General features: G+C 40.1%; 1 protein-coding gene across 2 annotated transcripts in view; it reads left to right on the top strand.

Moving 5' to 3' along the window:
* The window catches only part of Eif2a (eukaryotic translation initiation factor 2A), a 30,588-nt gene extending 24,896 nt beyond the window's left edge, over positions 1–5,692 (top strand). For both annotated transcript variants that reach the window (XM_038347233.1, XM_038347232.1), the window contains 4 exons: positions 700–813; positions 3,348–3,464; positions 4,696–4,761; positions 5,330–5,692. In XM_038347233.1, the coding sequence (XP_038203161.1) occupies positions 700–813; positions 3,348–3,464; positions 4,696–4,761; positions 5,330–5,395 (363 nt within the window). In that variant the 3' untranslated portion in view covers positions 5,396–5,692. The remainder of the gene's footprint in view (positions 1–699; positions 814–3,347; positions 3,465–4,695; positions 4,762–5,329) is intronic.
* Positions 5,693–14,698: the final 9,006 nt, after the last annotated feature.

Here is a 14,698-nt window from a genome sequence, read left to right as displayed (position 1 = left end):
TTGATCAGTGGTCTGAATTTCTGTGTTGATATTAATAAAGGATATCTGAGCATGAACTCTATGTTCTTGAGGTTATTAGAGAAGTGGAGTCACACCCTAGCTGAATATTCCTTTTAAAGGGGCTGAATAAACTGGTACCCAGAGAATTAGATAACACGTTCAAAGACTAAAACTTCTTATCCTTTTCCTGGCTTGCACAAAAAGAAAACTGCATCCTCCTTTCTTGACTAAGAAATTCTTAAAGCCTCTCAAATCCCTTTGAGATAGCCTGTTTCAACAATGCTTAACCTTTCAACTTAACTTTCCCGGTAAAGAGCTGTAACATGATTCTTGTTGTGAAGAAAACTAATGAGGTTGTTGCTTTGCAATATTAATCACATCAAAACCCCACAGAGAAGCTATTGTTACTCAGTTTCATGAGAACTACACGTCTCTAGTAGTCCTGAGACAAATTTCGTTGTTTCTGTAAACCAAAAGTGAATTTTGCCTGGACTTTTGTAACTAGAAGATAGATATCAGCTAATAGGGAGGCCCTTATTTAACTCTGTTCTAGTAAGAGATTTGAAACATTCCATGCCAGTTTTCTTAAATAATTCTGATAAAATTGTCCTAGACTAGTGAAGGTACTTAATTTGCTATTATGTATGCTCTTCAAACCTTGGATTCCTTTCAGAAGTGCTTGTTTTACATTTTCCATAGCATGAAGATGAACCTCCCCAGAATATGAAACCACATCCGGGAAGTGACAAGCCGTTATCAAAAACAGCCCTTAAAAATCAAAGGAAGCATGAAGCTAAAAAAGCTGCAAAACAGGTATTTGGAGTAATGAGCTCTTCAAAACCAAGCCAAAAGCTACTTGATCTAGCTTTAACCCCCAGCATGTTAGCAATTACATTACTAAAGATGTGATTGTGATGTGAGAAAATGTAGTTGGAATTAGATGTCCATAGCCAGGTAGCTTTCTCTTGTGCCTGCCTCTGAATTGGTATCTGTTAGTATCTATATCTTTATTAGGTAACTGTTAACCTCTTTCCCTACAGTGGGATTCCTGGCTAATAAAGTTGTAAAGATAGAAGATTTATTTTGACTCACAGGATTTTGTTTGTATGGTTCTGTAACAGGTTCTTGTCTTATAGTGTGTGGCTGACATTCAAGTCATGATCCTTCTTCCTCATCCTCCTAACTGTTGAGGATAAGTTGTGGAGTAAGATACAGCTGTAGTTCCACTGTGTTCTCAAGAGCATACCCTGAGTGACCTAAAAATCCACCTCCTTTTAGTAGCACTACCTTGGGGACCAAACCATTAATATATGAATCTAAAATCTAAAATGATAAAAAGAAAAAAGTCTGAAGACCCTAGACCTGACCTTGAGACCCGTGCTGGTGGTGGACTGTGTCACATGTTCTTACCGCAGACTCTTGATGGAAATGGCAAGTGGTGTGGTTTGTTTTCCTGGAGAAACATGTTTATTAGAAGAGGCTGAAAGCGGGGTGTGGCAGCTCATGCCTGCAATCCCAGCACTTGGGAGGCTGAGGGCGAGGGCCGTCTGGAGTTGAGGGAGGCCTAGGAGGTCTGGCCTGGGATACATAATGAAGCCGGGGAGGGCTACAGAATAAGGCTTTGTCTTCAAGATAAAGGAAAAAGGTTGAAAACCTGAAAATTTCGTAACTGTTAAAGCGTGTGTTACTCAGTATTACATTGCTACATAGAATTAATTTAATTGAAAATCTAAGTAATAAGAAGTAAGAAAAATTTAGAACTACTAAGTAATCAAAATGAAAGTTGACTAAAAATAATTTTTATTTATATACTTAAGCAAAGACCATGTGTTTGTAATAATTGACATAAATTGCAGTGTTATATGGTTCGTGGTGATAGAGTGTTCAGTTGCATTGGGAATATCTGATTGGTGAAGTCAGTAACCACATTTTTGAGATTTAGGCAGAGCAGATGCCTTAGTCTATTTACACTAGATAAAAATACCTTCCTTAGATTGATAATTTCTAGTCAGTAGAAGCTTATTGCCACAGTTATTGTAGCTGGAGTCTCAGCAGGGTGGGGGTGGTCTCATTGCTTGGGGGAGGACTTCCTTTTTGTGTCTTTCCATAGTGGAGGACATAGAGTCTCCTAAGAATACTTATTAGTCCCAGGCATGAAGTTGGAGCACTCATGCCCTAATCATTTCCCGGTACGGGGGTGCAGATGTGTGTAGCTGTCAAGAGCCACCTTCCAACCTGTTGGGCCAGGGCCCCGTATTTCGCTGTTGTGCTGTTATACTCCAGGTTAGCTAGCCCATGAGTGAACTCAGGTGTGCTGCTTCTGTCCCTGACCCGCCCTGTCTAGTGGATCTGACTTTTTAAATGGCTTCTAGAGTTTGAACTTGTCCAAGTGAGCATGCCCCCACTCCTGAGACGCATCCACATGCACATTGGAGGGTGTTCCATGATAGACTTTTCCTGGGGAGAAGCAACACACTCATCTCTTCACCCACAGCAGCCCGGAATAACAGTTTTACCAAAGTCCAACCTGGTGAACCAGTCAGTGTTACTGGGGCTGCTAACAGGACTGTAGGTAAGGGGTTACTTATAAGGAACAGAGATGTCTCGAAAGGCAACTAGCTACATTGCTGAAAAGCCCACCACAGCAGAGTGCTATGTACAAACGCTGCAACCCTGGTGCTCTCTGTGCAGCTAGCAGACGGCTCCACTGTCTGTCTCTTCTCTTTAGCCTGGCAGTTGTTTACTCCTTTTATAAAGCCGGGAGGGCCTTCAACTCCCTGCTTTCCGGGATCTGTGACCTTTTCTTTCCCTGCTCCCTTCCTTAGAGGGATTGTTTCATCAGGAGGAAAATGCGCCACAGTGAGATTGAAGGGCAACCTAAGGTTGTCAGACTTGGCAACTCACAGAGATCCACCTGCCTCTGCCTCCCTAGTGCAGGAATTTAAGGCATGCACCATCACTGCCCGACAACAAGCATCTTTACCTATTGAACCATCTCACTGGCCCAATAATGTAATTTCAAAAGTTAGAATCGCATTATATTCTTCTAAAACTTGAAGTTGTTCCCTTCATATTTAGTATATTTTATATACTATATAGTTAGTATAATATATATAATACATATATATCTGTATATATATTACACCTCTAGAAATGTGTTTTAATTGGTCAGATTCAGGACCGCTGGGCCCACACGTTGAAGGAACCAACGCCTACAGGTTGTCCTCTGACCACACGTGTGCTGTGGTCTCCCTCCAGCACGTGGGTCCCAGGAACTGAACTCTGGCTGTCGGGCTTGTGGCCACCCAGACTGAGAGGAAATAGCTGTGTAAATGTGTTTCCCTTAGGAAGCAAGAAGTGATGGGGCCCCCACCCCTGCCCCTCAGAGTGCACCGCGGAACACCATCGCCCAGGCTGCTTCGGGAGATCCTGAAGTAGACAAAAAAATTAAGAATCTAAAGAAGGTGAGAGACTAAATGAAGAACAGGTATGTACATCAGAAGGCTTGTGCGTGAGAAGAGCATGATTAAAAGTGGAAGTCAGGCGCTCACGGGGTTAGAGTCGGAAAGGTTCTCATTGCTTCTTTGTTTCCATGAACCTCAGGTCACCTCAGGTGACTGAGGTGCTTATTCTGTTAATTTTGAAGTAATAAGGAACGATAGACATCTGTGTAGTAAAGGTGTTTCTTATTGTCATTGCTGTGGGCTGGAGAGTGAGCCCAGGGCTCACAGATGCTAAGCAAGTGCTGCTCTGCTGAGCTGCATCCCCAGCCTTGAATACTGTCCTCAGCTTTCAGTGGCTCCCGTCGAGTTAGATGGGAACAAGTACTTTTATTCCAGCTTTTAACATGAACACACACACACAGAAGGGAACTTAGGGTGTGTGGGGGAAAGACTTAAGTCCAGAGACGTCGTCCTGCCACAGTGCAGTGCTGACTTAGATGCCGACACCTGTGTTGTAGCTGTGAAGCCACGCCCGCACACTCACTACATCACTTCAGAACTTGCTGTGCAAACCTCGCAGTCCAGGTCTGATCCCAGCACTCACAGAGAGGCGGCAGGAGAGGGAGAGCAGACTTACAGGGTTCCTCTGCCTCATGTACGCACCACAGCTTAGACACCTACACACAGAACAAGTAAAAACCCCAAAATCTTGCAAAAACCTAGTTTGCCTACTCCCATGTTTTTAACATAATTTTATATTTAACTTTTAAAAAGAATTTATCCTAACTTTTTTTTTCTTGTTGTTTTTTATTTTCAAGACATAATTTCTTTATATAACAGCTCTGGCTGTTATATAAACAGAGTGTCCTGGAACTCACTCTGCAGTCTAGGCTAGCCTCAACCTCACAGAGATCCACCTGCCTCTGCCTCCCAAGTGTTGGTATTAAAGGTGTGTGCCATGACCACCTGGCTTGTCCTAGCATTTTTAATAGACTGCCTCTGAAAGAAATGTAGGATGATTGTTGTTGATAAAATAATTTGCATTAGCCAGGCATGGTGGCACACACCTTTAATTCCAGCACTCAAAAGGCAGAGGCAGGTGAATCTCTGTGAGTCTGAAGCCAGTCTGGTCCACAGACTGAGTTCCAGGACAGCCTAAAATACACAGAGAAACCCGGGGTAGGAGTGTGGGGGAGAATTGCTTTAGAAAGTAACTTTTCTTCTTTCTCCTTCCCTGTGTTTGATTTCACAGAAACTAAAAGCAATAGAGCAGCTGAAAGAGCAGGCAGCCGCTGGGAAGCAGCTAGAGAAAAATCAGGTAAGGCTTCACTTGCCAGTTGGACTCATTAGCATACTCCCACCCCTACCCCATTAGTGTAAGCCATTGTTCGGCCAGGAGAAAAGCACAAAACTGACGAACTTGTCTAGGAAACTGCTTGTTAAATTCTTTTTAATACTTTTAAAATTTCTTTCTGCTACTCTTAAAGTTTTGTCTGTGATAGGAGAAGCTGCCCTAGATCACGGTGAATGAGTCACGTTCCTAAGGGGTATCCTAGTGGAGTCTCTGAAAGTAATGACAGTCGTTAGGTGATAGTGGCCCCATCTGTTGCGCTGTCCTGCTTGCCGTCCTCCTCCCTTGTTCTCAGTACTTTGAAGCACAAGCAGATGCAGGGAATCTTGTGCTGGAAGGGACAGTATGACAGCTCTCTGCACTGTGCCTTGATTCACAACAGAAACAAGTTAGAATTGCTTTTAATCTGGGTTTCCCAGTGGGTCTGATAAAGTGTAAGAATATTCCATCTCTAAATTTTGTCCTTCATACTATTAGGTTGCAAATCCAATAATTATTTTCTATTTAATAACTTTATTGTTTGAAATGTTTGTAGTTGGAGAAAATTCAAAAAGAGACAGCCCTTCTCCAGGAGCTTGAAGACTTGGAATTGGGAGTGTGAAGATTCACAGAAAGCAATTTGTTGGCAGGAAACACGTTTGTTAATCCCATGGTATTCATGAACTCTCCACATGCCCACCTTTAACATCAGTCTGTATTGTTAACCGTTTATCCAAGGCTGCATATGTGTGATTATTTAATGATGTCTATTAAGTTGACTTTGACATCTACATCCTGTATCATGTCAGTATGTGATAAAGATGGTTTCTTTCAGATAAGCTTGACAAATTGACAGACATTTTTTTAAAAATAGGTAACAGAATTTCCTATATAAATAAATAAAGACATTTTAAATTTATTCTTGCCTTCAACTTGAGAAGTTCTTTATTATAAATTTACAGGATATATTGTTCTTACAACAAAATATGAAATGTATGTTGCTATCATGTCTGTTTTATAAATGATGAAACTTAAGTCCAGAAAGTAAGAAATCTTTAGGGGCTGGAGAGATGGCTGCTCAGATAAGGACACTCACTGGATCCAAGTTAGAGTTCCAGCACCACATGCAGCCATGTCTAACTCCAGTTCCAGGGTATCTGACGCCTCTTTCTGGCCTCCACAGGCACCCGGCGTGTACAATTATACATGCAGGCAAAACGTCCATGCACTTAAAATAAAAATAAATATTTAAAAAAGAAAGCAACCTGCTAGTGTGTGGGAAATGGAGTTGAACAGAAGTACTCTGACTCCAGAGCACATGCGCCAGTTTCCTGTGGAACACTGCTGGTGTCCTGAGGGCAGTGACTGTCTGGTCCCAAACTGTGCTCACTCTTACTTTTATCAACACTGATAATTTATTCGTCCACCAGTAAAGTTATTCACCTTTATTGATATTGACTGTAAAAAGGCCTTTGAATTTTTGCCAGATTAATAAACTAAAAATGATTTTTTTTTTGTTATTGGGTACATCTGCTTTTTATTAGGGATGCATTTGTGGTTTTTTGTTTTTTTTTTTTTTTGCCAAATTTGTCAGTTGTTCATATTTTAGTAAATTGATTTTCCTTTGGCTATTTCTCTATTTGACTTTCTGAAGATATTTGTTGTTTTAAACATTTGTTTATTGGATGTCCAGGTGGGTGTGTTGGTGGGTGGTGTGTGCCGTGGCTCACACGTGGAGGTCGGAAGACGATGTGTAGATGTCAGTTCTCCTGCCATGTGGCTTCTCAGCATCAGCTCAGGTTGTCGGGCTTGGCAACAAGACTCTTACCCACCGAGTCATCATGAGAGTACTAATTTTTCTATTTCTTTAGAAAGTACACATGTACACATTTTTAGGAAGTCAAGGGGAAAAAAAAGCATAAAGTGAAAACACGTCTTTTGCCTGTATTCTGTAGCAACATTCATCAGTTTCTTATGTTTTAAAGGTAAAAAGTGTATGTACATTCAGATATATATGTTCTGTATATTTTAAAGAAATGATGGGATATAAAAGTTGTTCTGTGCCAAGTATAATGTCATATACCTGTAATCCCATATTATATGGGCTCAGGGGTGTGGGGTAGGGGGTGAGGAAGGAGTATCACAAGTTTGAGGTCAAAACCATGAAAAAGAAAGGAAAAGGTCAGTAAATCCACTTTGTACCCCCTTTGTCTTAAAATATTATGGAGCTTATTCCATATCAGTACTCTCTATCATCTATAATTTATCACAATCTATCATGTGCAATGTAGCAATTAGAAACATTCACGCTGATGCCCATTTAGGTATTGAAACTCAGGCACATGTACACACATGCTTACTAATGAAGCAGAGGTGCTTATCTCTATACTAGAATTGGGTTTGCTTTGGTTTTGGGAACTTACTTCACTGATGCTTGGTCATTTCTGCATTATGTGCATCTTGAGTTAGTAAGGTACTAGAAAGGACAAGGTTACTAAGTTTTTATCAAGTGGGGTTTCAGACAGTTTAACGTAAATATGTTGTTATATGAGTATCCAAAGCTGGTGTCTTAGTAAGCCTTCTGTATGATGTAGCTAATGCTGTGATGAAGCACATGGCCAAGGCAACTGAGAAAGCAAGCATTTATTGAGGGCTTGCTTACAGTTTCAGGGGGATGTCATTGTCATAGTGGGGGGTGTGACAGCAGGCAGGCAGAGGTGGCTGCTCCAGCAGTAGAGCAGCACAGATCTGATCCTAAGGTACAGGCCAAGAGACAGAGACCGGGCTTCCTGTGGGCTTCTGAAACCTCAAAGCCCACTCACAGTGACATAACTCCGAATCCTTCCCAAACAGTTCCTCCAACTGGAAAGCAAACATTCGAATATATGAGCCTTTGAGGGCTCTTCTCATTCAAATCAACACGGTTTGTAAGTAGTAAAACGATAGGGATGATTGTGACATGCTATGCTCATTGTAACAAAGTTGTAGGGTGAGTTTTCTCCTGTAGGGGAGAAGGAGGAGTAGAGGAAGCCTGTATCAGGTGCCCTGTTCTATGTCATTCAGCCTCAACACCATAAAGTCAAATCTTAACCTTCTCACTTTTTTTAGGTTTTATGCAGCAGTTCCTCAGGTGTTTATTAGATACAGTGTAGGTTACAAAGGGATACATGTGTCGTTTGGACATTCATTATTTGTAGTCTGTTTATTTGTACATTTGCAAGTTGTTCTATGAGAATAAAACAATCCCAAGACCTAGACTAGAAAAGACGTGGCCAGTAAACAGCTATAAGCATTCAATATTTAGTAATATTCATATGGAGTATTACTAGCCTACCAGTAAGTACTTTTATTAGTTTTTTATTAGTTTTTTATTATACTTATTTAATTAAGTGTGTGCATGTGTGCCAGGCATGTGTGTAGAAGTCAGAACAGATTTTGAGAGTTGGTTCTCTCCTTCCACTATGTCGTTCCTGGGCATCAGACTTGGCAGCAATCACCTTTACACACTGAGCTATCTTGCCCATCCCAGATATTTCTTGTTTTCATCTAGGCATGTCAAACGTATTATACCTCATGTTACACCTTATCAATTCTGTGTAAGTGATTTGCTTCAGCTAATGAAATCTTAAGAACTGAGGGTGTCATTTGTAAGCAGAAGCATTTATGTGCCAGTAATTTTTTTCTTTATTATGTTTTTATTTTTTAAGGCTATTTTAAAATTTAAATGTATCTTGATCACATTCTTCCCCCCTCCCCCTTCCTACCCACCCAACTTTAAATTATTTCTCAAAAAACCAAAAACCCAAAACCAAGGAAATAAAACAGCAACCAAAACAAACAAAAAAAGACCCACCAAACTATAATCAAATAAAAGTACACAAGGAAACTGGAGTAGTTAGGTGTTGGTCAGCTATTGAACATGAGGCCTGCCCTGGAATGGTTGAAATACCCAGCGTTGGTTACTCCACTGGAAACGTTGGTTTCCCTTTCCCAGCAGGTGGGGTACTTCAGCTGTTAAATCTTTATCCTAGTGCCTAGGATTTCATCCATTTGTTGATTTTCTTAAATAATAAGATAAAACAAAAATCACATCAAAGTTAGACAAGACAAACCAATAGAAGGAGAAGAATGCAGGAAAAGGCACAAGAATCAGACCCAGTCCAGAATCCCATAAAAACACTAACCTGGAAGCCGTCCATTATATAAACGGAGAGGACTGGTGCAGAGCTGTGCAGGCTGTGCGTGCTGCTTTGGTCCTGAGTTACAGGAGCTTTGCTCATGTTGATTTAGGCTTTCTTTTCTTGGTGTCCTTCATCCTCTCTGGCTCTTAAACCTTTTCTTCCTCCACTTCCCACAGTTTCCTGAGCTCTGAGGAGAGGGATTTGATGGAGACCTCCCATTTGGGTCTAGGTGTTTCAAGGTCTCTTAACTCACTATGTAATGTCTGGCTGTGTCTCTGTATTCCCATCTACTGTAGGAGGAAGCATCGCTCTCTGATAATGGCTGAACAAGACACTGATCTATGAGTATAGCAGAATATCATTAGGAGTCATTGTATCTCTATATTTTTTTGTCTTTTTTCCCCCTTAGACCAGCATTTGGTTTTACCCTAGGTCCCTGGGCTATATAGTCTCAGATTCTTGGTCATCCAAGCAGTGATGGGTGTGGGTTCTATCTTGTAGATTGGGTCTTAAGTCAAATCAATCGTCTGTTGATTCCTCCACAAATTTGTGTTACAATTGCTCTAGCATTTCTTGCAGGTTAGTATTTACTTTTTATAGATCAAAGGTTTGTGACTGGTTTTGTATTTCTATTTCTCTTTTGGAAGCCTACAGATTACTTTACTGTACCCAAGACAATAGAGCATAAGGGTGAAGGTTCTATGTGGGCACCAGCTCAACATCTCCATGGTCAGTGAGTTGTGTAGGTGTTGTCTTCAGCTCTGGGGCCTTTCTGTCAGTTTGTAGAGAGCAACCCATAGTCTTGCAATACTCTGGGCTATTTGGGGATTCCTGTGGGGTTTTTTTTTGGCCAACAGCTCAATTAGATGTAATCCAATCCCGGTACTCGAAGCTTCATCTGGGCTCTGTCTCTGCCAGTATTTGAAGATTTCATTCAGGAAGAATTGATGCATTTATATATTTTAGGAAGTTTCTACTGTGTTAGATTTCTGCACTATCCCTCAAATGCCCCATAATTTTAGTTTCTCTCCCCTTATTCTTTCTTACAACTTACTGTACCTACTTGTTCCCCTCTAAATCCTCCCATTCCAGCCACCCCATCCATATCTACCTACCTACCTACCTACCCACCCACCCACCCACCCACCCACCTACCTACCCTGTCCTAACAGGAGCTAACTGTTAAAAACAGTTGTGTAATACTTCATTGTGTAAATGTACCACATTTTCTTTATCCATTCTTCAGTTTAGGGACATCTAGGTTGTTTCCACTTTTGGCTCTTAGAGCAGCAAAGAACATGGTTGATCCAGAGTCTGTGTGAGAGGGTGGAGCATCCTTTGGGTTTATGCCCAAGAGTTCTATAGTTGGATCTTGAAGTAGATGGATTCTGATCTTTCTGAGGAAGTGCCAAACTGATTTCCACAGTGGTGTATTATAGTCGGAGGCTACTTGTTCGTTTCCCAGCTTCCCAGACCTGAAATAATCACACAGAAACTATATTATTACAACACTGCTTGGCCTATTAGCTCACACTTCTTATCGGCTAGGTCTTATATTTTAAACTAACCCTCTCTATTATTTTGTATTTTACCACGAGGCTTGTGGTTTACCTCATAGGTTCTGGCATCTGTCTCCTGCAGCTACATGGTATCTTCTTGCTTCTGCCTACTCTCTCTACATCTCTGTTCAGATTTCCCTCTTGCATTTACTCTGTTAAGCCATTGGCCAAAAGTAGCTTTATTCATTAACCAATAAAAGCAGTACATATACAGAAGGACTTCCTACCAGCAATGGATGGTTCCCTTTGCTCCACATCCTCACCAGCAACTTGTGTTGTTGATTGTAGCCATTCTGACAGGTGTAACCTGTCAAGATGAAACCTCAAAATGGTTTTGATTTGATTTGCATCTCTCTGATGACTAAGTATGTTGAATATTTGTTTACCTTGTTCTCAGACATTTGAGTTTTCCTCTATTGAGATTTCTCTGTTTAGATTTATGTTTTTTTTTTTTTTAAATTTTCTGTGGGAGAGGGACTCAAGACAGGTTCTCACTATGCTTACTGTGTAGCTCTGGCTGTCCTGTAACTCACTCCACAGACGAGGCTGGCCTCGAACTCACTGTGATTCAACTGCCTCTGCCTCCCTAGTGCTGGGATTAAAGGCTTTCGACACTACTACCAGCTCATATTACAATTACTATTTTTGATTTCTAGTTTCTTGAGTTCTTTATATATTTTAGATATTAGTCCTTTATTGAATATGGAGTTGATAAAAATCTTTTTCCATTCTATAGGATGCCCTTTTATCTTAATAACTGTGTTCTTTGCCTTTCAGAACCTTATCAGTTTCATGAGGTCCTAATTATCTTAGTGCCTGTGCTAATGGTGTTCTGTTAAAATTTTTTTTTCCTGTGCCAATGAGTTCAAGACTGTTCTTTCTCTTCTGTCAGGTTAAGTGTATCTGTTTTATGTTGAGGTCTTTGGTCCATTTGGAGGTGAGTTTTGTGGAGGGTGATAAGTATGTGTCTTTGCATTCTTCTGCATGCAGATCTCCAGTACAACCAGAACCATTTATTAAAGACCCTGTCTTTTCCAATGTGTCTTTCACATGTCCATAGGTATGTGGATTTATATCTGGGTCTTCAATTTGATTCCACTGATCAATGTTATTGTTTTTTTGTTTGTTTGTTTGTTTTGTTTTTGTTTTTGTTTTTTTGCCAAAACCATGCTGTTTTTATTACTATACCTTTGTAGTGCAACTTGAAATTAGGAATGGTGTACCTTCAGCAGTTTTTTTTTAAATTGTTCTGGGTTGTTTTAGCTATCCTGGATTCTTTTTGTGCTTCCATTTGAAGCTGAGAATTTTCCTTTCAAGATCTGTGAAGGATTGGCATTTTGAAGGGGATTGCATTAAATTTGTAGATTGCTTTTGGTGGGAAGGCCATTTTTATTGTGGTAATCCTACTGATCCATGAGCAAGGAAGATCTTTCCATCTTCTGATATCTTCTTTAATTTCTTCCTTCAAAGTCTTGAAGTTCTTATCATATACATCTTTCACTTGCTTGGTTAGAATTACCCTCGATATTTTTATATTATTTTATGCTATTGTGAAAGGTGTCATTTCTGTGATTTCGTTTTCAGTGAGTTTGTCAATTATATATAGGAAGGCTACCAACTTTTGTGAGTTAATTTTGTATCCAGCTACTTTGCTAAAAGTATTTATTATCTGTAGGAGTTTCCTGGTGGAAATTTTAGGGTCACTTATATATAACTTTCATATCATCTGCAAATAAAGATACTTTTACTTCTTTTCTGATTTGTATCCCCTTGATCTCCTTCAGTTTTACTATTCTAGCTAGATCTTCAAGTTTTATATTGAATAGGTATGGAGAGAGTAGACACTCTTGTCTTGTTCCTGATTTTAGTGAAACTGCTTTGGGTTTCTCTCTATTTGATATTTGTTATGGGCTTGCTGAAAAGTGCTTTTATTATGTTGAGGTATGTCCCTTCTATATTTAATCTCATGGATGTTTTTCAAAAGCCTTCTTTTACATATAATGAGGTGGTCATATGGATCTTTTCCTCTCAATTTGTTTATATGGTGAATGACATTTATTGATTTATGTATTTTGAGCCATACCTGCATCTCTTGGATTAAGCCTACTTGATCATGATGGATGATCTTTCGAATGTGTTCTTGGATTCAGTTTGCAAGTATTTTATTGAATTTTTTGCTTCTATGTTTATAAGGGAAATTGGTCTGTAATTCTCTTTATTTGTTGGGTGTTTATGTAGTTTGGGTATCAAGGTATCTGTGACCTTATAAAATGAGTTGGAAAATGTTCTTTCTGGTTCTATTTTGTGAAATAATTTGAGGTGTATTGTCATTAAAACTTCTTTGAAAGTCTGGAAGAATTCTGTGCTAAAACCATTTGGTCCTGGGGTTGGGTTTTTGTTTGGTTGGTTAGGAGACTTTTATGACTTATTATTTTTTCTGATTAGTTTTTTTAAGGCTATTTTGTCATATATTCAAATGGCCATACCAGCTTGTTTTTTAGGTCCATTTATTAGGAATATATTTTTTCAATCCTATACCTTGATGTCTTTCCTTGATGTTGAGGTGGTTTTTGGCTGTGGCAGAAGGATGGATCCTGTTTCTGAATCTATTGTGTTAATCTGTGTCTTTTTATTGGGGAAATGAGACCATTGATATTGAGGGATTGTAATGATATTTTGTTTGTGCTTTAACAAATAAAGCTTCCCTGAAGATCAGAGTGTAGAGCTAAACTCGGCAGTGGTTAATCCGGGATCCGACCTCTGTGAGTTCAAGGCCACCCTGGGCCACACCACCACCTCTCCAGGCTCAAAGAGATCAAAGAGAAACAGAGCCAGGTTGTGGTGGTGACTCACACCTTTAATCTAATGCAGGAGTCACATACCTTTAATCCCAGCATTAAGAAGGTGGAGACCGGGAAGATGGCTTTGTTGATAAAGTGCTCAGTCCCAGAATGCCCTTGTTTGTGATGGTGAAATGGCTCGGGGGTTAAGCCTGACAATCTGTTTAGTTCACAGAAGTCACAATGTGGAGGGAGAGACCCAATCCCATAGGTTGTTCTCTGACTTCCACACTTACATGGTGCACACAAGTACACACTCACACACACACAATAAACAAATGTAAATTAAAGCCAGGCATAGTGGGATTTGCCTTTAACTGCAGTACTCAGTAGGAAGAAACAGGTGAATCTCTGAGTCAGAGGCCCCCTGGTCCAGATAGTGAGTTCCAAGACAGACAGAGCTACATAGTCTCAAAAAAATAAATAGATGTGGTTAATTTTTGGAGGTTTATTATCCGTACTTTATGGGTGTTTTACTTACAGTAGTATGTATGAGCCTGAAGAGGGAGTTGGATCCCCTGAAACTGGAGTTACAGATAATCGTTAGCCACCATTTGGATGCTGTGAATGGAAACCAGGTCCTTTGAAAAGACAGCCAGTCCTCCTAACCACTGAGCCATCTCTCCAGTTCTGGGTGTGATTATTTTAGACAATCTCAGACATAGGGAAGCAAAGGCAAATGAATCTTGGGGCTCACTGACCATCGAGCATACTCTCTTGTCTATCTTTTTTTCTCATTGGCCTTGCCGTGCACACATAATCCCTGAACTGGGAATGTGAAGGCAAGAGACCAGCAGTTCGAGGCTACGCTATATAGGTAGCTTGAACCCAGCCTGGGTTATACCAGACCTTGTCTTAACCAGAAAGGAAAAGAAACAAAGACTTGGATACTGTGGTACACATATACAATTCCATCACTTGGGAAGCAGATGCAGGAGAGTCTGGAGTTTTGGGACAGCCTGGGCTATATAGATTCAGGACAACCTATACCTCATACTAAGAATCTATCTGAAAAAGATCAAACCATCCAAACCCAAATCATTTAAATCAAAGAAAAACTATAAGGAAAGGTTTTATTAGATTCCTAAGGGTGCTTTTGCATTCCCTACCCCATCCTCATTTTAAATAATTGAGAATATATTTGTGATAGTAGAAAAGTAATATATCCATTGTTTGTGGGAGGGAAGGAGACAGAAAAAAAATGAGGAAGATACAAACATTGACTGCTCTCAAAGTAGCCCACACTGAAAACTCTGACCTGTTTGCTGATGGAGGTTGAGACACATAAAGGGATACCCTAAATAGAATGCTATATCCTCCTTTCCCACTGAAATGATACGAAAAG

Source organism: Arvicola amphibius, chromosome 11, assembly GCF_903992535.2.
Source record: "Arvicola amphibius chromosome 11, mArvAmp1.2, whole genome shotgun sequence".
In the NCBI taxonomy this organism is placed as follows: domain Eukaryota; kingdom Metazoa; phylum Chordata; class Mammalia; order Rodentia; family Cricetidae; genus Arvicola; species Arvicola amphibius.
Note: the sequence above shows the minus strand (reverse complement) of the source record. Positions and strands in the feature narration are given on the sequence as shown.